The sequence below is a fragment of the Microcebus murinus genome, chromosome 3 (assembly GCF_040939455.1).
Source record: "Microcebus murinus isolate Inina chromosome 3, M.murinus_Inina_mat1.0, whole genome shotgun sequence".
NCBI lineage: Eukaryota > Metazoa > Chordata > Mammalia > Primates > Cheirogaleidae > Microcebus > Microcebus murinus.
Genome location: NC_134106.1, coordinates 6,778,691 through 6,805,300, shown reverse-complemented (window position 1 = coordinate 6,805,300; position 26,610 = coordinate 6,778,691). Strand labels below are relative to the sequence as shown.

The 26,610-nt window shown below is 44.1% G+C and overlaps 1 protein-coding gene across 2 annotated transcripts in view; it reads right to left on the bottom strand.

Moving 5' to 3' along the window:
- Window positions 1-26,610, bottom strand: part of ASAP2 (ArfGAP with SH3 domain, ankyrin repeat and PH domain 2) — a 179,906-nt gene that overhangs the window by 23,853 nt on the left and 129,443 nt on the right. For both annotated transcript variants that reach the window (XM_012785687.2, XM_012785690.2), the window contains exons 13-16: window positions 22,281-22,329; window positions 22,032-22,198; window positions 19,783-19,916; window positions 9,076-9,170 (exon numbers count right to left, since the gene is read on the bottom strand). In XM_012785687.2, coding sequence (XP_012641141.2) covers window positions 9,076-9,170; window positions 19,783-19,916; window positions 22,032-22,198; window positions 22,281-22,329 — 445 coding nt within the window. The remainder of the gene's footprint in view (window positions 1-9,075; window positions 9,171-19,782; window positions 19,917-22,031; window positions 22,199-22,280; window positions 22,330-26,610) is intronic.

The window sequence follows — 26,610 nt, the reverse complement described above, 5'->3', positions numbered from 1 at the left end:
GATCCTCATAGAACTTTAAGACATACATGAGTTAACACATCTACAGACCACACAGTAGGTCCTAGGACCTTGGAAAGTGCTGATGAACTCAAGAGAGGGACAGTAAGAAACAGCAGCTCCCTGCCCAAGAGCATGCTAAGCATTTTACAACCCCAATTACTCCAAGGATCTTAACAAACAGTAGCAATGATAAATAACAGATGAGAGACACAGTTAATGCTAAATTACCTGTGACAATCAAGTCAGAAAAGTCAAGGAATCACCCAAATATCCATCAGCTGATGAATGGATTAACCAAATGTGGTCTACCCACACAATGGAGTATTATTATTTGACAATTAAAAAGAAGGAAGCTTTGATGCATGCTACAAGGGCAAACCTTTAGAACACTGTGCTAAAAGAAAGCAGTCAGTCACAAAAGGACCAGATTTCGCATGATCCATTGACATGAACTGTGAACAACTGGCTCAAACGTAAAGACACAATGTAGCTGCCCAGGCCTGGAGTATGCAGGGGAATGAGCAAGTGGGAGTCAACAGGTATGAAGCTTTCTCTGGGAGGGTGATAAAAATCTGAAATTGACTTTGGTGATAGATGCACAACTCTGTGAATATACCAATAAGCCACTCAACTGTAAACTTTACATGGGTGAATTATATGGTATGTGAATTGTATTTCAATAAAGCTGCTAAAAAAAAAAGAAAAGAAAAAGAAAGAAAGCAATGTCAGGAAAAATCAAATTCCACTGAAAATATTTTAGCCAATAAATCGACCAAGGATGTAGAGAGAATAACCTGGTAGAATTTTCTCCCTTTGGCTTCTCTTGCCAAAGGAGAGAGAAGCCGTTCTTTCCGGAAGGTGTGAAATGCACTGATATTTCAGGTTGGGCATGGTAAGGTGAACTGGAAGAGCCCGAATTGTACACAGGCTGATGGGCAGCTTCGAGGAAGGACAGAGTCGTGATGAGCCGGGGCCACCACTGCCCACGTGTGTGATGCTGCTCGGCCTCCTCTGCTGTAGAGTGAGAATCACCAGCAGTCCCCAACCTTTTGGCACTAGCGACCAGTTTCATGGAAGACAATTTTTCCACAGACTTGGAGGCGGGCAGATGGTTTTGGGATGATCCAAGTGCATTACATTTATCATAAGCTTTATTTCTATTATTATTACATTGTAATATATAATAATTATACGACTCACCATAATGCAAAATCAGTGGGAGCCCTGAACTTTTTCCCTGCAACTAGACGGTGCCATCTGGGGGTGATGAGAGACAGTGACACCCAAAATGTGTTGCTTATGTCCAGTCTACTCTGTAACCCCCATTTTGGTTGCTGTCACTGCAGAAAACCTTGCTTCACAAAGATAGGATGTTGGAAATGGAAGCAGGCTTTTCAGCGTTTTTGTGGCAATCCTGGGATATTCCACCTTGACTTCAATCCAGAACGTATGAAATCTGAAGTTGTCTCAGACACACTTTTAAGGCCACCCTCATTTGCCATCTCAAGCAGTTGATCCTCTTCTAGCACAGACAAAGTAGATTCACCTGGCTTAGTCACAAATGGGTCGAGGATCCATTCCTTCCCAGGTTGGAGGTCTTCTGTGGTTGGGAAGTAATGCTCAATCTCTTTGAAAAGCTAAAATAGGTGATCATGCACCAGCTGGGAGAGAGAAGGCCCTGCCTGGCTCAGTCTCTTTCAAAATCTCTGGTTATGTTTGAAACATGTCAAAAATCCCAATGCTCACTTGTTAGCTCCTAATTCCATTTGCCTTTGAGTGCAACCACTTTATCTGCTGACTTTAACACAGTTGTCATTCTCCCCTGAGGTGACAGACTGAGTTCGTTCGGCAGGTTGAATGGCACACAAGTAAGCAAGTTTGCGACCCATTCTGTGTCACTGAAATGTGCTGCTAGTGATGACTGTTTTTCTAAAAGAAATCTCTGGAGCAGCTCTCGCAACTCAAAAACTCTGGCCAATGATCTACCTTCAGAAAGCCACCTCACGTCTGTGTATGAGAAGACGTGTGTGCTCTGTGTCCATCTCCTCTCAGAGCTGAGCGAACAGATGTGAGTTAAGGACATGTACTTTAGTGTGGTTCATAATTTTAATCACATCCTGCAAAATGTTGTTTAGTTCAGGTGACATTTTTCGGCTAGCCAGCATTTCTCTAAGGCTGACAGTGTGTAGACTCACATTCAGAAGCCACCTCTGACCTGAGTAGTGAAACCAGAAAGCCGTCCAGTCATGGCAGCTGCTCCATCAGTGCACATACAGACACAAAATGACCAATTCAGTTTTCCTGATATGGAATCATTCAAAGACTTGAATAGTTCTGCAGCTGTGGTGTTGATTGGCAATGAAGGTCCACATGCACATCCTCCTGCACATCCCCATGCACATCCCCCTGAAAAATATATCACACAAAAACAAGGCTTGCTGCCTCGTCTATATCAGTGGGCTCATCAACCTGGATTGCGTACCATGGTGACTCATTAATCCTAACAACCGTGTCTCAATATCCTCTGCTATTTCATCGATTTGTACAGTTACGGTGCTAGCCAAAAGAAAAACATGTGCCACCTTTTGAACTGCAGCCTCTCCTAAAAGTTCATGGCAAACGCCCTTAGCAGCAGCAGGATCAACTCTTCGCCAATAGCAAAGGGCTTCTTAGCTTTTGCAATGCCATTAGCCACTAAGAATGATGCTCTTAGGGCAGACGCATTTGATAAAGCGGTGGCCTTCAATAATTGTTTCTGTTCTTCCTGTTCATTTTTTCTTTCGATAAACTCCCAAGACTTGTCTTTTAATGCAGGGTGCTTGGTCTCTACGTATGAAGCAGTTTTGAAGGTTTCATGGCTTCACTGGATAGCTGGTTGCCACTTATTATACAAAGCAGGCTTGGAGAATGTGAATCACCTGTTGCGATGAACCCCATAATTTAAGTAGGACTCTTGGTATTTTCTTTTAAATGCAGCTTTCATTTTGTTGGCAGTCTTAGCATCTTCTGCTGTCTCATCATTGGGTCTTTCCCTCTTTTCAAAAAAGCTGTCTAGCGATGTTTGTTTTTTACTCATTTTTGCTAGGGTGAGCTTGTGGGCTCAGCAACACTGTAACTGGGGCAAGTGTGCAGTGTGGGAAAGAGGCGCAGACAGAAGTGGTAAATAAAATAATAGGCAGGCCACGTGCAGACTAAAATAAGTGCCAGATTCTGACTTAAAGCCTGCCACCAGACGCAGCTTAATGGTCACTTGCCACTCACTAATAGGCTTTTGGTATTAGTCTGCAACTGATTTCTGTGCAGTCAAACCTCTCTGCTAATGATAATCTGCGTCTGCAGCCACTCCCCAGAGCTAGCATCACCACCTCAGCTCCACTTCAGATCGTCAGACATTAGATTCTCATAAGGAGAGTGCGACCTAGATCCCTCGCAGTTTCTAGTAGGGTTCAAATGCCGCTGCTGCTCTGACAGGAGGCAGAGCTCAGGCAGTGATGTGAGCGATGGGGAGTGGCTGTAAATACAGATGAAGCCTGCCACTCACCTCCTGCTGTGCAGCCTGGTTCCTAACAGGCCATGGACTGGTACCATCTGCAGTCCAGGGGTTGGGGACCGCGGAGAATCACAACTACACCTACTCTGAGGGCTGTTGCAGGATTAACGAGATTCCACACTGAATCACTGAGCACAGCATTTTAGAAAGCCCAGCTGTACTTACTATAACACTTGGCGCTGCATGGACAGGGGGCTGGAGTGGTGCAGGGCAAAGCATCCGCTGGTCAGCTCTTCCTGGCTCAGTGCCCGCTGTATCTGCACTCACTCCTGCTTAGCCACTAAGCCCCTTCTGTCAACGGCTCAGGAGGGGGTAAGTTAATTCCAAGCTCCCAGGGGAGGGTGGGGGCTCCAGCTACTACTGATAGCCTCCCCCTGCAGATCCTCTTACCTAGGCACTCTCTTTTCTTACAGGCTCCGGCTAAGAAGGGGTAGGAGGGGCAGAAGTCTTTTCTGGTTCCCATCAAAGGCTTAAAGATTGCATTTTTCTAAGTGTGGGCCTCAGACCATGGGGTGCTTACAAAACGCAGGGTCCCCAGTCCATGAGAACCAGAACCTAGAGGCAGATCCAAGTAGCCTGGCCATCTCGATTCTCACTGAAGGATGACTCACTGCCCAAGTGACACATGGAGTCTTGAGAGGGCAAGGACCAGGCAGGAGCACACCAGTTATACTAATCTGTAACGCACCACTGCCTATAAACCGAGGGCACATGTACCTGCTCCCTGTGGGCTGGTGTTCCCACACAGTTCCCTTCTGCTGTCCTCCCTCTTACCCAGCCCACTCTATGCCGAGTACTTGTAGCTGCTACAGTAGCTGTGGACTTTTCTGAACCTGCCTCAACTCCATGCTGGACTACTTGACCCCCTGAAAGGGTGTCTGAGCCCTCTGGGAATGAATGGAACTCTAGGCAGAGAGTAGATCTTGCCTACCTTAGAGTCCCTGAAGACAGGCCAGCCTAGGACAAGAGGCCATTACCCACGTTGCCCAGATGGAACCAGGTGGGCAGGGTCTCCTGCCAGCATTTGCTGGGTCTCATAACTGCTGCCCTTGGGTGCATGTTGCTCCCGGACAGGCTGGTCTGTGTGATGCCAGCAGGGGAAAATTCATCCCAGAGCCCTGGCTCCACTGAGCAGACAGCACATTTCACAGCCCAAGAAGAACTTCCAGGGGCACCTGGTGAACTCCTGCTCCAGCACTTTTAATCACGCTGCATCCCTCCTGCTCTGGCCTCCGTTTTGTTCACCCTGCAGGGCCTGGGTTAAGGCTGGTGCCTTGACTTCCTGCAGCACACGCTCCCCTGCCCACAGGTGCTAACATGAACACCACACTGACTGCGGTCTGGGCGACTTCTGCACGCGTGACCTCACAGGAGTCGAGTGGAGATACGTCATCTCATTGGACACTCACAACAGTGCTGAATTTTTATCTCTGCCTTGCAGATAAGGACAGTAGGTCCTCGAATAACACTGCTTAATGTCATTTTGTTATAACATTGGTAAGAAAACTATTCCCAACCAGGCCACTGTCTGTGTGGAGTGTGCATGTTCTCCCCATGCCTGCACCGGTTTTCTCCTGGTACTTTGGTTTCCTCCAGTGTCCCTAAGCTATGCATGTGAGGTGAAATGGCAGGTCTATACTGTCCCAGTATGAGTGTGTGGGTGTGTGTGAGCATGCCCTGCAACGGGACAGAGTTCTGTCCAGGGCCGGTTCCTGCCCTGAGCTGCTGAGACAGACTCTGACCACTCAAGACCCTGAACTGAGATAGGTGGGTAAATAATTCTCTTACTAATTTTTATTCATCTTTTAAAAATGTATGTATAGCTCACATTTATTTCACTTTTCAATATTATAACTGCTGTGGGTCTTTATTTAGAAGTTCAGTGATGCTTTCGTGACCAGAAATACGCTGTAGGAACTTAACTCTTGCTCATATCAATTAGCCTATGGTAAAACAGTTTCCTTATACGTTGTCTCGCTTGATGTTGAAGTTTCCAAGAACCTACCACAACAACGTTAAGTGAGGACTTACTATCCACAGAGGCGAAATTTGATTCTGTTTCTCAGGCAGCTGGCAAGCTCGCTGGGGGCAGACTTCTTTTACTCATGTAGGTTCTCCCCTCGGGGCCTCCCAACTTGATGACATGTTGTGTTGGGCAGCCTATTCAATGATTCAAACGTCTCTTGTGACAGGCAGTCAGACTGTACAGTTGTCAAGTTTCATGCACTTTCAGTAATCACTGTGGGAAAGTCATTACTGCGACCCCTGGAGGAAGGGGGCAGAGATAAGCTGGATTTCCTGTGATTATTTTTTCATATATTATTCATCTGCCCAGGGCTCTGAGGCCCCTGAAGGTGGTTCTTCCACAAACACAGGCGCAGTGCTGTTTAATTGCACTCCGGCTTCCCTGGCATTGTGAAGGTTTGCTCTGCCAATGCAATGCCCTGCCTTTTTTTTTTTTTTTTTAAGACAGCCTTTTGGAGAAAAGCAATGAACTTAAAATAACGACACATTTGGTATTCAGGAGGAGCTTTCCTTATGCTTCTGAAGGACAGAGTTCCGAATGGCCTCGGGTCAGAGACAGAGACAGACTGGCCTCTGTGGGGGATACAGGTCTGGCCTTTCCCTGCCTAGTTACATTCTCTCGACACCCCCAAAATCCCTCTGGGAATTCACGGGCCACTAGAGGGTGTCTTTGGTTTCCCCTGCAACAGATTTATCTGCAGATAGTGTGTTGTTCTGAGATAAACCTAGAAACAGTACATTCCTTTTCATCTGAAAGCAAAATATTAGCTTATTTAAGTAGGCATAGAGCTGAGACTATTTCTCTGACTTGACTCATTAAATACTCATTGAACCCTGATGATGCAGAAATAAATACAAAAATGAGTAAGGTGCAATTCACCAGAAAACTATATGTAAATAAATACCTAGGTATACTATAAAGTGGAATAAAATGTTCTAAAATAGAGCCAAATGCCACAGGAGCACAGAGAGCCAAGCAATTAATTTCAACTGATGAGGAACAAAAGGAGATGGCATTTTACCATAACACTGGCCATCCACCCCTATTTTTAAAAAAAGGAAAGGGGAATGTAAACTTCCTTTTCCATAGTGCCAAGATTGGGGAGGAGGACCTCAATGCAAATAGAACATTTCTATTGAAGGGTTCCAAATAGGTAGTATTCGTTTTTATTCGTTTCTACATTAATTAATTATTTTGCAGACAGAGCCTGGCACTGTTACCCAGGCTAGAGTGCAGTGGCATGATCATAGCTCACTGCAGTCTCAAACTCCTGCGCTCAAGCAATCCTCCCACATAAGCCTCCCAAATAGCTGGGACTGCAGGTGCAAGCCACCATATCCAGCTCCCTTTTTAATTTTGTACAGAGGAGGTCTCACTGTGTTGCCCAGGCTGGTCTTACACTCCTGGCCTCAAGTGATCCTCCCACCTTGGTTTCCCAAAGTGCTGCGATTACAGGTGTGAGCCACTGCCCCTGGCCTGTTCTTTTGAGACAGGGTCTCATTATGTTGCCCAGACTTGGCCTCTAGCTCCTGGGCTCAAGAGATCCTCCTGCCTCTGCCTCCTTGGGAGTATTCAGTTTTTAGAATCATCTAGCCCCAGAAGAAATGCTCTGCTTTTGTAAGGTACTTAGAAGAAATGATTTATCATATACTTTGTTTAAAAGTGACCAATATTACAGCATTTCCGGGGGACAGGAACCTTCAACGTGAGATGAATAAGTGGCAAGAGCAGGTGTCAACTATACGGCAGTAATTCAACATAGCATGCTGGGCCATGGCAATTTCTTTGCTACACAGGACCCTCAGGCTCTCCCAGGAAGAGTTTGTTCACCTCTGGGTAACTACCCGGAAGGACCTCAAGTTTCAGAGTGTGTACAATCAGTGCAGGGTACCTGTGTGGCCTCCATCACCCATGTGAGCAAGAGCCAGCCAGGCGCCAATGCCAATGCATCATGAAAACCAAGTGCTACATGTCTGACCTCACCTGATAACTTCCCCCAAAGCCTCTGGGAGGGTGGAGTGTTATCTCTATTTCCATATTAGAGGAAACTGGGGCTCCAGCTCAGGAAAGTTAAATAACCTAACCCAGTCCCAGGACTCAGGTAGGGACGAGGATATGTATGTCCCTACTGCCTGAGTCTGGGTAAAAATACAGATTTGAAACTTAGATCCTCATCAAGAAAAGATAATAACTTTGTAAGTCTTGTGCATGGTATCTAAAACCACACATCATCTAATCTCAAGGAAATGCTACACCACAAACACTTGTTACAGGATTCAAATACACACTGCCTTTAATCCAACACCAAGCAAACGGCTCATCTGATACCTGAGAGAGCCAGTGTTGGCCATGGCACCTATTGACTCCTTTAGAAAGTCTCAGCTGTGTCTCACTGCATCAAGTCACATTATCACAACTCAAAAGAACACAGGTGCTGCAGCCTCGCTTTCCTAAAGACACATCCCACAAAATGGTTCCAAAAATCAAAATTCTCTGCCTTTACAAAAGGCCCATACACTACCACCTATTTGTAAAACCATTCTTAAAGACATTGTTCACTGTTACACAATGACCTTTGCAAAGACCTGTGCCTTTAATTCTATTTCAAGCTTATTCCATGGAAAATGTTGTCTCTGGAAATGAATTTTTATACTTTCTCTTATCACATGTTTTTCTTTTATCCTGTCCTGCCAGAGTACCTTGCTCCAGCCTCACCACTCAAATGCAGGCACTGTCTCTTTTAATTGGCCTGGTGACCTCTCTCTCTCCTTCCTTCAGTCTGCCTCACTTTGCATCATTACAGAGCAGGTAAAGCACCCCAGAGTCCCCCCCCATTTCGTCCTTGCACTAAGCAGGGCTGAAGTCTAAGGTGGGCAGGACACATGCTGCCCAGACCCACTGGTCTTTCTGTCCACCTCCGTCTCAAAGACCAGTGTGATCTTGGTGACTTACACTTTGATGAAACTGGCAAGGAAATTCCCTGTTGTAAGCTCTGCCTCAGTGGGCTGGATGGATGCATGAAGAGGCACAGAAACTTCTCAGTCAAGTTTTGTGTCAACAGTACAACACACACACACACACACACACCAAAAAGGACTGAAGAAAACCCCACACTTGCAAGGATGCTGGCAAAGAGAAGAATACACGTATCTATGACAACTAGCCCTATCCATGGCTCAGAATTTATGCAGAGAGAACCAAGATGAGAAAGTGACTCAACAACACAAAGTCCAGGGTATTACACACACAGTGGCAAGTGAGCCTCACCATACCACCACCATGTAGACACTGCTTTCCTTTGGCCTCTTCCTAAAAAGAAGGCACAAATTTCTATTTGGTCATCCAAAAGGCTAAAGTGACCAAGAAAACCTAATTTAGGCTAATTTATTCCCTAAAGAAGCAGCAATGGATGCACCCAATACTTGTCAGTCCCCTCCCTCCTGGACTTTGGTAGAAGGCAAATCTTTGTTCAGAAAAGAACAGCCCGTCTCATACTTACATGTCGCTCCCTGGATTGGGTTTGACCGAGCCCTCGGCTGGTAGGCAACACTCCATAATCTCATTAAAGCCTGCATTCCCAATATTCTTGGCAAGCTGCAAAAATAAAAGTCTATTTCAGGGTACTCAATTATTAATACATTCCACTGCTACATATTACTCATACATCTGATGGTTTATTTAATGGCCACTAAGAAATAGAGCAATAAAGTGGTTTGCCTTTAATGAAGATGGACAAAACCCAAAGCCCAAAGGTATCAATTAAAGATAAGCAGTATGCCTATTACAGAGGAGCATAAACGCCCCCTGGACAGAGTACAGACAGAGACAGGGAGAACTAGTGACTTGGCCCAGTGTGGGTTTCTATCCTTACCCCTACACCTCCCAAAAACCCGTGTTCCACATGGAGTGGATCTGTTTCACATGTCCCAAACGACCTTTATCTATGCCACCTACCAGGTGGCTCTAGCCACTGGGCCAGGAAGCCAAGACTCTGGTTCAAATCATGGTTCTATTACCACCGTGTGAGCACGGGCAAGTCAGTTTACCCAAGTGTCAGAATTTTCATCAATAAATGGGATGACACCTACCGCAGGCTGCAATAATGATAAATGGGACAATTTAGGTGGAAACACTCAGTAAACTGAAGCACTAAAAATGTAGTGTGTCAGCTCCAATCATTGCTTGCCAATCAATCTTGTGACATTTAAATATTAAATTAACACACTCTAACTGAACACATACTGAATACAGGCATTGTCCTTTATATACACACGTTGAGCATCTCTAATCTGAAAATCCAAAATCTGAAACTTTTGAACACAGACATGATGCTCCAATGAGCATTTCAGATTTTTGTCACCTTAAGTGTAAAGCACAATGCAAATATTCCAAAACCCAAAAAATCTCAAATCTGAAGCACGTTTGGTCTCAGGATTTCAGACAAGGAATACAGCATTTCACATAAGGAATACTCAACCTGTGGCAGATATAAAGATCATGGTTTATATTACGATACTTTGACAATGCAGCAACTAGCATTCTTTAGAATGAATGAATGAATGAATGACTAGGATCTCCTGAAGAGCAGGGATTTGTTCAACCCATTTCCTACACCCAAGGTCAGTTTCCTGGTCACATCCTTAAATGTTTAATAAAACAACACTAGAAGGGAGCCCTGAGTCCAGCACTTTGAGGGAATAGCTATTTTAATTTCCATGTTGAAAATGATGTGTTTGGGAGTAGTGACACTTCTGATGTTTCTACTCTCAATTAATTATGCAGACAAAGGGTTAACAGAGATGCTGGGGTGGGGGGCACTGCAGCTGCCTCTGGTCTCCCTCCTGGGGAAACTGGCTAAAGGAACAGCCAAAGGGATGTGGGTTAGATATGGTGGAATTTCCTGGTGGCAAATAATAGCAAACAGTGGGCTAGGATAGAGAAGGATGTGGAAGAAATTTTTTAAACTAGTAGGGTAGCTTAATAGTTGTATGATGAGCTTCTCTAATTTTACCTGGTCCTTGATAGGTAAATAAAGCTTTCTACATGGCCCAAAGCACCAAATGCTAACCAACTCTATCTCCCCTTGCTCTGTCCTGGCTCTGGGGCCTCAAACCATTGTCAGGAGGCAAAAACTCCGATGCTGCATTGCAATTTTCCCAGGGACAGGCTAACGGTCAGGTGGCACACCACTTACAGTGACAAGTACCCACGTATCATGAAGCTAAGGCCCTGCGAAGAATTCCTTAGGCAATAGGTCTCAGATCCAGGACTGAACCTCAATATTGGAGCTCCTGGTTTATAGCTAGGCATGCTCAAATGCCCCATCTTACAATGTGGACACCGTCCCTACCGGAACATAACATTTTCCCGAAGGTGAGAGTGACCGAAGAAGCCAAAGTGGCACCCTGTATGTGCCAGAGACCACCCTGGTGCCTCCTCATCTGTGCTAAGCAGATAGGGGCGGGGAGGGTGGAGAATTCTCCAGGAATCAGAAAACTGCTTCCCTTCTGCTTGGACTTGGCAGGTTTACCAGGGGACAGCTGGTCCAGGGAGCCACTATATCCATGCGTCACACTCATCCAACACTAGAGAAAAGTGCTGCCTCATGGTTCCGCCAAGCTCCAGTTTATATTTCAGCACACAGAGAACCCCTTCAGAACCACCAAAAAAAGCAAAGCATTTGCACACAGTCTGTAGGGTCATGTCAAGAAAATGTGGTGCCCAGCAGGCTGGGTGGGCAAAAGCCGAGGGGGCGGAAGATGGGGTGTCGACCTGTGCCCTCACATCCTGTGCCTTTCACTGTTACCCAGAAGGAATTTGAGGGTTGTGAGGAGGCAGAAGTCAAGCTAGACTGGATGTGGGAGGAGAGACAGGAGTGTTTAAGTGCCACAGCACCTAAGGCAGCAAGGCTGCAGCCCAGTCCCTCACCCTTCCTGCCACCTTGTGAATGTAACCTGAGCCCCTCGTCTGTGCATGGGGCGTGAGCCTGCTCTTCAGCAGCTCAGTCTGATGAGGCAGGGATAAATTAATAAGACAGAAACACAATGCAACGAGAGCTGGAAAAGAAGTTTGCCCCGAGCATTACAAGGACAGAGATGTCAGGTCCAGATAAGAGCAGTCCCTTGGTCAGGAGAACTTCTCTCCTCAGCACTCGCCATGAGGGAGAGTCATTCTGCATGGGCCAGTCTCCATTCCTGAGGGCAGCACCTGAGACAGAGACACGGAATCGCACACTTTGCACACCTTTAGCACCTACCTAGGCAGGGCCCACTGAGCCACAAAGAGGCCTTAGGTTTTACCTAGAAATTGTTTTTAGAGTTTGGGGTGGGTTGGAGTAAACCTCCTGTTCCCTTTTTCATGCTCCCACAGGGACTTTCTTCTCCTTTCTCTAATCTGACTCACCCAGCAGAGGAATGAGCACATGAGAACAACAAGACTTCTCTGACTGCTGCCCTTAGCATCCCGCCTATGAGACAATCCCATGGTCAGCTCCTCCTCCATGCTGGCTTTCTGGGGCAGGTGAGTCATGCTGCCTGGTCTGGGTGGGTCAGCAGGCCAGCATACTGTCACCCACCTTGTGAACCATGGCAACCAACTCAGCCTCTGCCAACAATAGATCTGAATCAGATCTCTATTTGCTTAACTTATCTATCTCTCAACTGGTTCCAAATGTGTGCAGGGAAATGGGTTGTTATTCACTGGGCCCCTCCAATCCCAGAAGGGTGAAAGGCTTAGAGAACCTGGAACACCTTCGATATGCAGATGGATACAGGTCCAGACAGGTGAAGTGGCTTGGCCAAAAGGATCCTCTGGGGTGCAGGAAAGAAGTTTACATATTATGTTTTTATCTGAGCCTTTAAAATTTCTATTTTTGATATATCTTACAAAGTATATAATATTCTTAGTAAGTATAGGTATAATTGTAAGTTTATATATATATTTTTTGGTGCTCAATTTTTTCTACTAGGATTTGTGGTTTAAAAAAGCTCAGAGCCATGATTTTCAAAAAAGAATAGGACACAGGCCTGGAGTCCAACAGTCTGGAGTGTAAACCCTGGCTCAGTCACACTGGGCAAGCTTCTTAACTTCTTTGGCCAAGGCAGGGCGCGGTGGCTCACGCCTGTAATCCTAGCTTTCTGGGAGGCCGAGGCGGGCGGATTGCTCAAGGTCAGGAGTTCGAAACCAGCCTGAGCAAGAGCGAGACCCTGTCTCTACTATAAATAGAAAGAAATTAATTGGCCAACTGATATATATATAAAAAAAAAAATTAGCCGAGCATGGTGGCGCATGCCTGTAGTCCCAGCTACTCGGGAGGCTGAGGCAGGAGGATCGCTGGAGCCCAGGAGTTTGAGGTTGCTGTGAGCTAGGCTGACGCCACGGCACTCACTCTAGCCTGGACAACAAAGTGAGACTCTGTCTCAAAAAAAAAAAAAAAAAAAAGAGGAAAGGGAATAAAAGGAAAAAAAAATATATTGGGAAAAAAAAAAAAAAAAGGCCGGGCGCGGTGGCTCACGCCTGTAATCCTAGCTCTCTGGGAGGCCGAGGCGGGCGGATTGCTCAAGGTCAGGAGTTCAAAACCAGCCTGAACAAGAGCGAGACCCCGTCTCTACTATAAATAGAAAGAAATTAATTGGCCAACTGATATGTATATAAAAAATTAGCCGGGCATGGTGGCGCATGCCTGTAGTCCCAGCTACTCGGGAGGCTGAGGCAGCAGGATCGCTTGAGCCCAGGAGTTTGAGGTTGCTGTGAGCTAGGCTGATGCCACGGCACTCACTCTAGCCTGGGCAACAAAGCGAGACTCTGTCTCAAAAAAAAAAAAAAAACCTTCTTTGGCCTCATTTCTAAAATGGAGTTCTTATTTAGGTTAGATATATTGTACACAGAGCACCTTCGACAATGCCTGGAGCCCAACAGTTATTCTACAAATGATAGTTTTAGTTAATTTCTTGTTGCCTTAAACAATTACTTTTAGCATCCTGCGTGGCTCAGGTGAAGCAACAGTTATGAGTTGTAAGTAAGTTCTTGGTCTTTGTGGGGCTTTCCTCTCTACACACTCTCCTTCAGACCTGGCAGTGGGCTGACCTGCTTTAATACATGACAGCTTATTACCAGCCTCATGAGAACTGAAACAGGAGAAAGTCAAGAAACAGAGAGCTGAGTCAGTAAATATTTGCTAAGGTAAAATTCAATTCAATTTCAGAATATCAAGATATCCTTTATTAATTTCACTTAGGATATTGAAATGTATCATATGATGGTAGTATCCTAGTGCCAATGATACTGTTTGTCATTATGACCTGAAATATCAATGCTGAAATCATTTATCTTTTATATTAAGGTAGAAATTTCTCCCTTCAGAATCTGTGCTTACCAGAAGGTTTTCTAAAAACAGGTTTGCTTTAAAATCTAAGGATATCAAGCCAGTGTGTGCCAAAAAAGTAAAGATGGCATGACTCCCCAGAACTGATCAACTTAAAACTTCAATTTCTCAAGTTCCATTCCATTGACTAAGAAGTGACTCTAAAAACAAGTAAAGGGACAAAAAGATTACTAACCAGCCACCTTCATGGATGCTGCTGAAATCCATTCAATTAACATGGAAAACACATGTGCTTTGAAACAAAAACAAATTAAAAAGGAAATGGTGAAACAAACACCATGTCATCTGGTGAGACTATTTGCAAACCTGAGGCCATAAAATAATTTACAGAATTAAGCAAAAGACTCTTATCATGATGAACATGGTGAGGCCATATGGAAGGACTGGAGTGACATTTATGGGGTGAGCATGTGTCTATTTAGGGACTCAATGCCAAGAGAAAGTGAAAACACAGTCAAACCAGGTCCTGCTCACATACCTGCTGACTGACTCTTTCAGGCCATTAAAAAACCCTTTCCTCACAGACAACAAAAGCAAAAATAGACACATGGAATTGCACCAAACTAAAAAGCTTCTACAAATCAAAGAAAATCAACAGAGATAAACTGTGTAATGGAAAAAAATATTTGCAAATCTATACTCTAATAAGGGGTTAACATCCAAAATGTATAAGAAATCCACTATATACTTCTCCATTAAAAATGCTCTATAGTAAAAAAAAAAAAAAAGAAATCCAAACAACTCAATAGTAAGAAAACAACCCAATTTAAAAATGGCCAAAGAACCTGAACAGACAATTCTCAAAAGAAGACATACAAATGGCCAACAGGTATATGAGAAAATGTTCAACATAACTAATTATCAGGGAAATTAAAATTAAAACCAGAGTGAGGTACCATCTCACAAGTGTTAGAATGGCTTTTATGAAAAAGACAAAAGTGTTGGCTAGCATATGGAGAAAAGGGAACCCTTGCACACTGTTGGAAGGAATGTAAATTAGGACAGCCATTATAGAAAACGGTATGGGACTGCTTAAAAAAACTAACACTAGGCCAGGCACAGGTGGCTCAAGCCTGTAATCCTAGCACTCTGGGAGGCCGAGGTGGGCAGATTGCTCAAGGTTAGGAGTTTGAGACCAGCCTGAGCCAGAGCGAGACCCTGTCTCTACTAAAAATAGAAAGAAATTAATTGGACAACTAAAAATATATAGGAAAAATTAGCCGGGCATGGTGGTACATGCCTGTAGGTCCCAGTTACTTGGGAGGCTGAGGCAGGAGGATTGCTTGAGCCCAGGAGTTGGAGGTTGCTGTGAGCTAGGCTGACGCCACGGCACTTTAGCCCAGGCACCAAAGTGAGACTCTGTCTCAAAAAACAAAAAACAAACAAACAAAAAAAAACAACTAACAATAGAACTACCACACAAATTAGCAATCCCAATTCTGGGTATTTACCCAAAAGATTTCAAATCATTTTGTTGAAGACATATCTATACCCCCTTGGTCAATGCAGCATTATTCACAATAGCCAAGACAGGGAGGGAATTAACCAAAGTGCCCCTTAATGAATGAATGGATAAGAAAAAGTGATATATATACACAGTGGAATACCATTTGACATTTAAAAAGAAGGAAATCCTGTCATTTGCAGCAATATGATGAAACTACAGGATGTTATGTTAAATGAAATAAGCCAGGCACAGAAAGAAAAATACTACATGATCTCACTTACATATGAAATATTAAAAAGTCGAACCCATAGAGGCAGAGAGTAGAATGATGGTAACCCAGTGGGGGCAGCAGGGGCAGGAGGGAGATGTTGGTCAAAGGATACAAAATCTCAGCTAATGTACAACATGGTAACTATAGTTAACAATGATGTATTGTATTATTAAAAACTGCTGACAGATTTTAAGTGTTCTCATCATAAAAAATAGGCATGTGAGGTGATCAATATATTAACTAACTTGATTTAATCATTCTACAATGTATATAAATATACCAAAACATCACATATACTATAATATATATAACAAAAAAACAGTAAATAATTTTTTTAAAAAAAAGCTCCCTGAGGCACGGGCTGTCCTTGCTATTTACCCAAAAGATGAGAGATCCGACCCCTGTGAGACAACTCGTCCAGACTGCACCCACCAATCTCTTTTCACAGGGTACCAGAGGTCTCATCAACATTTGCTGCACGAGAAAACATACTTTGATGAACAAGTCAACCAAAGGCTTTGAAACTGCACACAGCTCTATGGATCAGAAAGGTTCAGCAGCGAAGCAGACAACCAGCACAGGCCCTATGCGGTCTCTCTGCGGAATCACACGTTAGGGCATGTGATCATTTTTGATAAAATCATCTTGAAGAAGAAGATAATAATGATAGCTAACAGTTAATAGTTCCTACTATGTGCCAGACATAATTCTAAATACTGGGGGGGGGGGGAGGTGTGTGTGTGTCAAGACTTAGCAAATCCTCTGTTCAGGCATATGATTGTCTAAGCAAAATAATGCAACCCAAGTGGCTTTAAAAAGGCTTGAAACTTCTATGCTTTACAGATGAATACTAATACCTGACTCTCTCCACCTATTGCCTAACTGAAGGGCTGAGGAATAAGGTTTCAGACACGATGTCACACGGACAGCTCACAAGACTGGGGAGATGTCCACCTCCTGTGGGCCACCAGAGGACCAGCCAGAGCAGGGTATGGTGAGGGGAGGATAAATCCCACACAACACACCACGGCGCTTTCTCTCCTTTTGCTTTTCTAATAGCCACGGAGGAGAAAAGTTTGAGATGAGAGAGACTGTAACTATGACAGATGAGATTTAGAAAATATCTGCAGGTATTAATAAAGCAGGAAATGCCCGATTTCTCATCATGGTTGAGAGTTGGCCAAACTTTATAGACAGAAGCTCTGGAAAACAGAAACTGAGATCTGAACCAGGGATTAGAAGTCACTTCACTGTTTCATCAAGATGGAAAAACATTCCTTTCAACTTTCTTTGGTGTTTTCCTCTTTAGTAGGCAATAGAGTCTCGTGAAGATCATTAGTTAAATTCCTGAGGCACATTTAAGCAGTCCTAACAGATGGAGGGGTGGGGTCAGGCTTCTACCAGCTCATGAGAGCCAACTGTTAAAATTTCAGGAATTTCACGAGCCAACTATTAAACACGGCTGCTATTAAAAATTACAGTATATAAACTCATAGCTAAATAAATTATATTAAAAACTAAGGTATCAGATATTCAAAACTCATCACTTCCTTATTATTTTACTATTACCTATGTATGTTCTTAAAGTTATTTGTGTCCATTGTATTTGTATGGTGAACTACACAATGGCGTATAATCAAACATCTCTGTCTAACTTTACATACATTCAGTAATTCATACACGTAGCTTGAAGTTTACTGTGGTAGGAGTATTTATACCATGAGAAGAGGCTGCAAACCAGGGTTCTTTGTGCCCCAGAGGTGGCTGTTAAACATTAGTGGGGGGTATGCAACTAGCAGGGACAGTAGTGATGTTCAAGTGTTTACCACATGGAAACACAACACGCCAGAAAGGCCAATTCATGTCCCAGGCTCCTAAAGGTTAGGAATGTGTAGTCTGGAATCAGATTAAAGGGGGACTCGCCACAGATCTATCACAATAATAGCCACATACCCCTGTGCATATTAAAATAGTCTAAGCCTCAGTTTCTTCCTTTGTAAAGTAGGGATAACATACCAAGGTCATCCGGTTTTTGTGAAGGTCAAATGAACTAATACATAGAGAAAGTGGTTTGCAAAGTGCCTAGTATAAAATAAGCAATTATTATTTCATCATGAATCATCCGACGTTTCCCATTGTTTTAAGAAAATCAGTAAAAGTAGCAAATGCCCTAGTTCACCAATGTTTACTGAGAAGTAATTGTTTCTTTAAAAATATACTGTGATAATCTCAAAGTTACACCGCCATCAGTTACCCAAGAGAAACCGCATGCACAGGTACACACCTTTAAGATGTCAGTCATATGCATTATTACACTAACAATAATTATAGTATGTAACCAAGAATGCATGCTTGGGTCTTGCTAAGTCTAGCTTAGTTTTAAGTAACTAGGAATGTTACTAACTGGGCTGCCAGGATCTAGTCTAGTTTCTCCCAACTCTGTCTTTTGAGGCCATAAAGGAATTTCTTGGAAAGACTGGAAGAATTTGATAAAAGAGTTCAAAGTATGTTAGCAATTCAGACACACTGCACCCAGAGACATCATCAATAAGATTGATGGCACCCTGAGAAGAATATGGGCCTTGATAATTGACTTTCTGTCAAGACTATTGCTCTTGACGTTAAATCCTCTAGATATAACTTTTAAATTCAACGTTAAAATCAATGGTAATCAATATCCACTTACTATTTATTGTCAACACCCAACTGCCCTCAAGGAAGAATTTCAAGCACTGCTTTCTAGCCAGCAATTATGGACTTTGGAAACAGTCCTTAAATCTCATGTCTTGGCCGGGCACGGTGGCTCACGCCTGTAATCCTAGCTTCTCTGGGAGGCCGAGGCAGGCGGATTGCTCAAGGTCAGGAGTTCGAAACCAGCCTGAGCAAGAGCGAGACCCTGTCTCTACTATAAATAGAAAGAAATTAATTGGCCAACTGATATGTATATAAAAAATTAGCCGGGCATGGTGGCACATGCCTGTAGTCCCAGCTACTCGGGAGGCTGAGGCAGAAGGATCGCTCGAGCCCAGGAGTTTGAGGTTGCTGTGAGCTAGGCTGACGCCACGGCACTCACTCTAGCCTAGACAACAAAGCGAGACTCTGTCTCAAAAAAAAAAAATCTCATGTCTTAGGTGGCCAAAAGCACATCCTAAGTCTATGTACCTTGTGGGGCCACAGGCTCTCTACTCTGAAAGCTACTTCAGAGAAAATGTTTCCACCTCTGCATCCCTCTCTCCATCCCATGGCTTACATGTAAACACTGAATCGAGAATGGTAAGTCATTTTTAGGAACAAAGGCAGTAAAAACAAAGACCAGCATCTCTCTCGAGGGAGACACTGTGGGGCAGGGGAGTGTCCAAGGGGGATGAGGCAGGCAGTGACCACAGCCTTGTTGGGAATGGGCTGGCAACTTAGAGAGACAGAATCCTTTGCTGTCTTTAGGCTTTGCATTCTGATATGTCTAATGGATGAGGTGGACTGGACTATGCTACCACCCTATTCCATTCTAGCAGAATCTTACACCAGTCTCAACACTCTTTTTGTTTGTTTGTTTTGTTTTGTTTTTGAGACAGAGTCTCACTTTGTTGCCCAGGCTAGAGTGAGTGCCATGGCGTCAGCCTAGCTCACAGCAACCTCAATCTCCTGGGCTCATGCGATCCTCCTGCCTCAGCCTCCCAAGTAGCTGGGACCACATGCCCGGCTAATTTTTTGTATATATATTTTTAGTTGGTCAATTAATTTCTTTCTATTTTTAGTAGAGACAGGGTCTCGCTCAGGCTGGTTTCGAACTCCTGACCTCCAGCAATCCACCTGCCTCGGCCTCCCAGAGTGCTAGGATTACAGGCGTGAGCCACCACGCCCGGCCTTCAACACTCTTTTTTGATTTCACTTTCCTTTATTCACTTAAGAATAAAATTTTGCAACAAGAAATGCCCCTAACTACTAGTAGCTGACAATCAGGAATTATCACTGCATTGCTAATTACCCAAACCCATCTGGCAACCCACTGGAATTTCAAGAAACCAAAATGGATTAGAATGCCAAGATAAAAACTTAGCTTCTAGTTCATTTATTCCCAACGCAAAAGCAAGGATTTAAAAATTACCAGCAGCTCAGATGTTCCCAATACATCTAAGGTCAGGGACTGCATCCTGGAGTAATGAACCCCTAGCTCTCGGTGGATTCCGGAACACTCGATGCAGGTCAGAATGCCCAGGTTGGTAGAAAGCCACGTAGGATCTGCGGAAGGAAATGGGGCAAATTTGAGCTTGCAGTAAGAGGGTTAGGACCAGAACTCTTCCTGGATAGCCACAGAATGTGAGTTTTGAGCATGAGCATTTTCTGATCCTTAACAGAGCTGGAACCTTCATTCACCAGTAATTATTAACAATTTACACACGATCTGCATATACACAAGTCTGTTCCCCTCCTTGTCCCTCTGCCTCCATCTCCCCATCCTTCCATTCACTTAAGTGACAGGTACTATGTTTGCAAAAGTAAATAGGATACCACACCCTAGTGACCCTGGGCTCCTCAAGGCAGGTGCTGAATACAGACCACACCCATCACCAACCTGCTCACATGGGTAGCATGCAGCAAGAGAAAAACATGAGACCAACCAAAGTCTAGTACTATAAAGGAACAGGCTGTCTATACATGCCATAATAATAATAGAGAACATACAGTAGGTGCTTAGGATATGCTGTGCTCAGCACTTTGGTAGCAGCAATAATACAGTTCGCATTGTAAGAGCTCCAGAAATCACAGAGCACTTTTGTATGCTGTTTCCTTTAATGCATACAAGGGCCCCATGAGATGACCAGGACAGGGATGTTTATCTCACTATACAGCCAAGGCAGCTTTGCCACACTCAGACTCAAGGTCATGACTGAGTGCAGAGCAGACTTCAGCCCTGTGTTTAACTGAGTTCAAAGCCACACATTCCCCTCAGCATGTTTACTTACTCACTGAAGTATCCCACTATGTGCTCAGCACACAGTAGGAACCCCCGGAATGCTTGACAGATGAATGCTGAATTTACTTGAGTACATTATCACAGCCCACAAGTACAACTCTTCAGAATTGACTGTAGTCCTTAGAATTTCACAGCAGGTCAATTTTCACAACCTTGGTCACCAGGTAATCGTGGAGCTATTTAAAAAATGTCCTATTTATAAAAAACTTTACCCATGCTAGAAAATCTTCTGGGGCATCTGTATTTGCACTTGCCTAGGACTGCTATACTATATCTATTATGCTTTTAGGGGATTATGTGCATACATTTAGGTGACTTTATATTGTATTTTTACATCACCCGAATTGCCTTAGCATAAAACAACAAATTATGTAGCTTCAAGTCCTTTATGAAAGTGTTTAAAAATCCAAGTCCTGCACTGTCTTTAACCTTTCTCAAGAAAGAGCATGATTCACTACTTATTACTCCCTATCTACCTATCTACTGTCAAAAATGTATTTTTTTAATGGATCTAAGACCAAATATAGCTTTCAGGATAACAGGAACCTGATGACACTTCTCAACTGTCCACTCTATTTTGGTTGTGTTTGTATTTTTATAAAAATTGTCATAGAGTTAGAGGAATGAAAAGGTAACCGACTGCTGTAGCCAAGCCCTAATTTTTCTCATTTTACAAATGTTCAGAAAAGTAGTTTCCCTGGCCCCTAACACCATCCCATCTTAATTAGAATAAGTCAACTCCTTAATCTATTAAAACACTAGTTGTTAAAATCAACAGTGACACTACACATCCATTAAAAATGAAGCCCCTAATATGCTTTACCCAGATGTAAAAATAAACATCTCATTTCACAGAATGTGACTGCTAGAAGGGACCTGTGCCTTTACTTTACAGATAGGAAAACTCATGTTTATCAAAGTAAGTGGCTCGTCCAAGGTCACAGAAGTAGACAGTAGTGTAAAGTTACTTCAGAAGTTCTAAAAAGTAGGACAAAGAGAGAATGGAGCAAATCCCGGGCACAGAAGCCCATACAGATGCCACTTTTCAGAGCTGGTGGGATGGCAGGATGACCTTAATTTGACCCTTACTGTGCCCTTCAGTTTTCATTTCTCATAAAGCACTTAAATCTTTTCAGCCGCATCAGGCCATCTATACTCAGTCCTGCTCTGGGGCCTGACAGGCAAACATCTTCCCACCCCTCTCCCCGCTGTGGTCTGCACACAGTTCATTAAGCATTTGTGTAATGGGATGAACTCAGGCTGAGCTGCACTTAATTTCGTGTTTGAAATGAAAGTGAAAAATCAATGAATGGATTCTGTGAATCGGAATGGGATTTAACTGTCCTAGAGCCTGGGGTAGAGGGGAGGCCCCTGGTCACCTGGAGCTCCACAGTCACAGCACACGTCATTGCCTGTCATCTTCTGGACTTCCGAGATGATTTCCTTTGTCAGTTCTTGGACTATGTTATTTTCTCCAGTATTGTCATCCCCCTTAAATGCATTGTTTAAAGCTTCTTCTTTGCTGTTTTGCAATACAGACATCCATCTAGAAAAACAAGAGCGACACTGTGTTCAATCCCAAGAACAATGGCTGAGTGCAGCCCAAGTCCCACCTCCAGGTAACTTACATATGACATTCCTGTTCATCTTCTGCTTGAAAGTGGTAAGTCCTGTCATCTGCGTAGCAAGAGGAATTTCGTCAATTGTGAGCCCAGACATTAATCCATACACAATTCCAAAACAAAGCAGTTTCTAATTAATCTCAAGAATAATCTTAGCTCTCTGCTAGGAAATTAATGATTTGTATAAAATTAAGCACTTTCTCACATCCTTCAAAGGTCTGCCCTCACTTGGTAATAGTGGCTTTGTAATGCAAATTAATAAACTCGTCCTATTCCACCCTTCAAGTCTAAAAAGATGCAGCTTCCTGGGCAGCTATTACATGAAAACCACCACTATCTTCTCAAAAGCTTTATATTTAAAATGCACTATAGAGTTGGCCCCCAAAAAGTAATTGTTAAAGACCTTTGAATAATAAAAGCCTTTCCTAAAGAGAATATCTCAGAAGTTTTCTGGCTTTCCTAGCAACAATTAGCATGAGGAAGCCTAAGAATAACATGCTCTGGGAGTCCTGTATTACAAATACAGCTAAGGCAAGAGGATTGTGTTAAATAATAGTTGGATATAAAATCCTACACTCACATACAGCTGGCATCAGCAATGTTTTACAAGTGTTTTGCCAGGCTGCTGACCCGTGTGTTTGTGTGTGTGTGTGTGTGTGTGTGTGTGTGTGTGTGTGTGTGTGAAAGAGAGGAAAAAGAAAGAGGGAGACAGAGAGAGAGACTAATTTCTGTGCTGTTCTTGCCAAAAACGCATAACCTCAGTCCAATCATGGGGGAAGAGAAGCCAGAGAAATCCAAATCAAGGGACATTTGATCAAAGAAAGATCAATACTCTTCAAAAAGCATCATAAAGACCAGGGAAGGCAACAGAGCTGATAGAGAGGGAAGGAGACCAGGATAAAATAAAGACTAAATGTGATATGGGGTCATAGATAGAATCCTGGAGCAGAAAACAGACATTAGTGGGAAACTGGTAAAATCTGAGCACAATTTTTAGTTAATAGCATCAAACCAGTGTTAATTTCCTGGTTTTGATAACCATGGTAGTTAACATTCACCATGTACTACTGGATAACTCCTAAGACATTAGGGGAAGCTGGATGAGAGATATGGAAATTCTCTATCTATAATCAGTCCAAAAACAAAATAGAAAAGAAAAGAAAATTTTAAGAAGGGCAAAAAAGGGCAGGAGATTCAGCTTCTGCAGATGGCAGCGTGGTGTTTCTTAGTGAAACAAAGCAAACATCTGTGCCCCTAAAGTCAGCAAACACACCACCTTCAGAAGTGGTTTTTACTCCTGAGGGCACTTTGGTTATTAGACCAACTCTTGGTGAGCTGACCAGACTAGGCTGAAGCTCAGAGAGGTTACGGTGGCGAAACCAAGGGCAGCCAGTGGCAGAGGATTCAGGTTTCCTGACTCCTGGCCAAGCCACCGACCCCTCCCGCCTTTTTTTTTTACATGCCTGCAGAAACAGAGCAACACTTTCTCTATCCTATTTGTTACTGAGGAGAGGAACAAGGTTGAAGAGAAATATTCAAGTCCAGCAAAATGAACTTGACTTTGTGATTCCAATGTAAGTGGCTGAACCAGGCTGAAGGAAGGGAGGGGCAAGGCCATTCTGTCCGGCTTCCAAGGACTGACCTGACGTGAACAGCCTCATCTTGCAGGGGGGCGGCAGGGGACGGGGGAGGGATCCACAATCCAGGCCCCACTGGGGGGGGGGGAGCCCCAGATGGTCATGGAGGCACTCATGCCAGTGCCCTGTGTCTGAGCCACTGCACAGCCAGGCCAGGCACAGCTCAGGCAGGAAATTGAGGAGATAAGGGGGGGCCCATTTCCTTTGGTGAATTCTGTATTCTAATGTGTGAAAACTGGAGAATTGGAAGCATACCCCTGTGAAAATCTGACTCCAACAAGCCATTAACCTGCTGTGTGGGCCTAGTGTCACTGATTCCCTCTGGGCCCCATCCTACTCAGAGGACTGCCCTGGACCTCCTCACAGTTCTGCTCCTTCCAACCCAGCCAGGGTGCCTGTGTGATTCAACAATAACGGCTCAGGACTTGGATTTTCAAAGGGTGGGGTCAGTCTAAGGGCAAGTCACTGGACAAGCTCCCAGGAGGGCAGTCCCTGCCACAGAAATACCCTTTTTGAGAAGCAAGTGCCTGTTTACAACTTGATCAGGCATAAACAAAACAAAGTCCCTGTTTAGGGTAAAGGATGATAAAGGATGATCTTGCAGGAAATAACTGAGGCCAGCCAGCCAGTCTATTCCTCCCCTGGGTTCTCTGGGCAGATTCCAAGACAGCTTGATCAGGAGAGGAGGAGGAGGTGGGGACGACTCATCAGGTGCCTACTAGAACCATGCCTGAACTAGCATCCTTGCTGCCTGTGCCCAGCCACCCTGTATCTTGAAAGCTCAAAGGTATCTTGGGGACACTCACCCTGCTAGCCTGGCAGGAAGTAGAAGATGAATTTGAGAGGGGCAGAAACAGCCTCTGCTGAGTCAGGCAGGATTGGGTCCTACCCCCACATCCCTCATGCTCCCAGGATGCCCACCAAACCCGGGCTTCCACTGTTATGCAATGTTTCAAGTATCTCACGACCACCTGAACCCACACAGCAGCACACAAAGTGCTTTCTCTGCAGATGCTCCTGGGGAGTAGCACCTCTTGAAAACTAGCAGAGGACAAAGAATCTGCAGGACTGGGATGCATTTTACCCACAGGAGGACAAGCAGGGAGGGAGGAGAGAGGAGAGCTTTTCTCAAAGATGACAATGGACTCTGGCAAATTCAAGACAGTAACTCTAACAGGGCTTGATGAGCCCTTCTGGGTATCACAGGCTCAAAGTCGTTCCTGTAGGTATTTATTATGTGTCAGGATGCAGCAAAATCACCAGCAGGATCTTGGCAAATGGCAGTTTGTCACAGCACTTGTGTGTAGCCGGATTTACACGGGACCACCTTCCCACACGTATGAGAGATGCAGTGATTATTGTCTGGAAGGGATTTATGCACACGTACCCACTATCGATCCTCCCTGGTACCAGACATGTTGTTAAAAACGCATAGGCTGGGGAATACCTGGGAGTAAATGCTTCTGCCATTTGGTATCTGGCCGCAATCTCTCCACAGGGAGAGTCAGAGGCCCCAGGAGCAGCTGAGGGAAGAAGTCCTTTCCCCCACCTCCACCTGCGGCCAAGGCTCAGCCAATCTCAGTTCACTATTATGTGCTAATCGATTACCAAAGGGCGCTTTTACTATTAGAGTAACACGTGGGTTACTATTTCAGAAAACATAAAGGCCTAACACCCTCTGGGTCTTCCCTAGCCACTGGTGGACATCAGATTACACCACCAAATTTTCTCCCTGTAACTCAGGCTTTTGTGGCTATCTGGAGGCAGATAACCTGGCAGCGATCACAACTATTTATTTTAGAGACAGGGTCGCACTGTGTGGTTGAGGCTGGACTTGAATTCCTGGGCCTAAGCAATCCTCCTGCCTCAGCTAGGACTATAGGCCTGTGATCACATTTTAAACCATGGCCAATACTCAGCATTTTATAACATCTTGTTTGAAAGGAGGGCAAGTTTGATGAGAAAATATAACTGAATCTGTGGACCATACTAAGCTACGTAGGGATGGGCATTTGAAGCAGGATAAAGTTAATTATTATTTTACAATTCAGTCTAGAGTCTGAAGGACAGAATGAACAATAACCACACAATGCCTCTCCACACATCATGGTCTTCAGCCCTCCCTTCAGCATGACACAGAGCGTGTGCAAAGGGGAAATGTGGGGAGGATACCACCCTGGGCAAAGTGGACGTGGAACATGAAGTCACGTGATAAATGACTTCCTAGCCCTCAATAATATAAGTCAATGACATGTGGAAAAGCAGCCATCTCCTGCTCAGGGGTACTGAGGCAAGTAGGGACAGCACCACCCGCCTATAAGGTACAATCTAGTGTTTTCCTCTGCAAAGGTAACTCTTGTACCCAAATCGCTAGTGATTTCCTCTTCAAAGGGAAAACTGGCCCTTTCTTCCTTCAAATGGTAACATTGCCACAAAGAACTACCAAGGACAAAAGGTTTATCGTATTTTCTTTTAGGCAGCACAAGGACTTTTCTTTTTATGAGGGGGTGCTAATAAACCTTCGCCACAATAGATAGTTTCGTGGTGATTCTTTTGTGGATGCCACAAAAAAGAAAAGTATACAGAAAGAGTAATTATGCGGGAAGACAAAACAATTTCAAAAAATGAAGTTTCAAGGGGTCTACTGATGACTTCATCATTTTAGTTTCATAGCATCTCTAACACCAATCAAATTATGC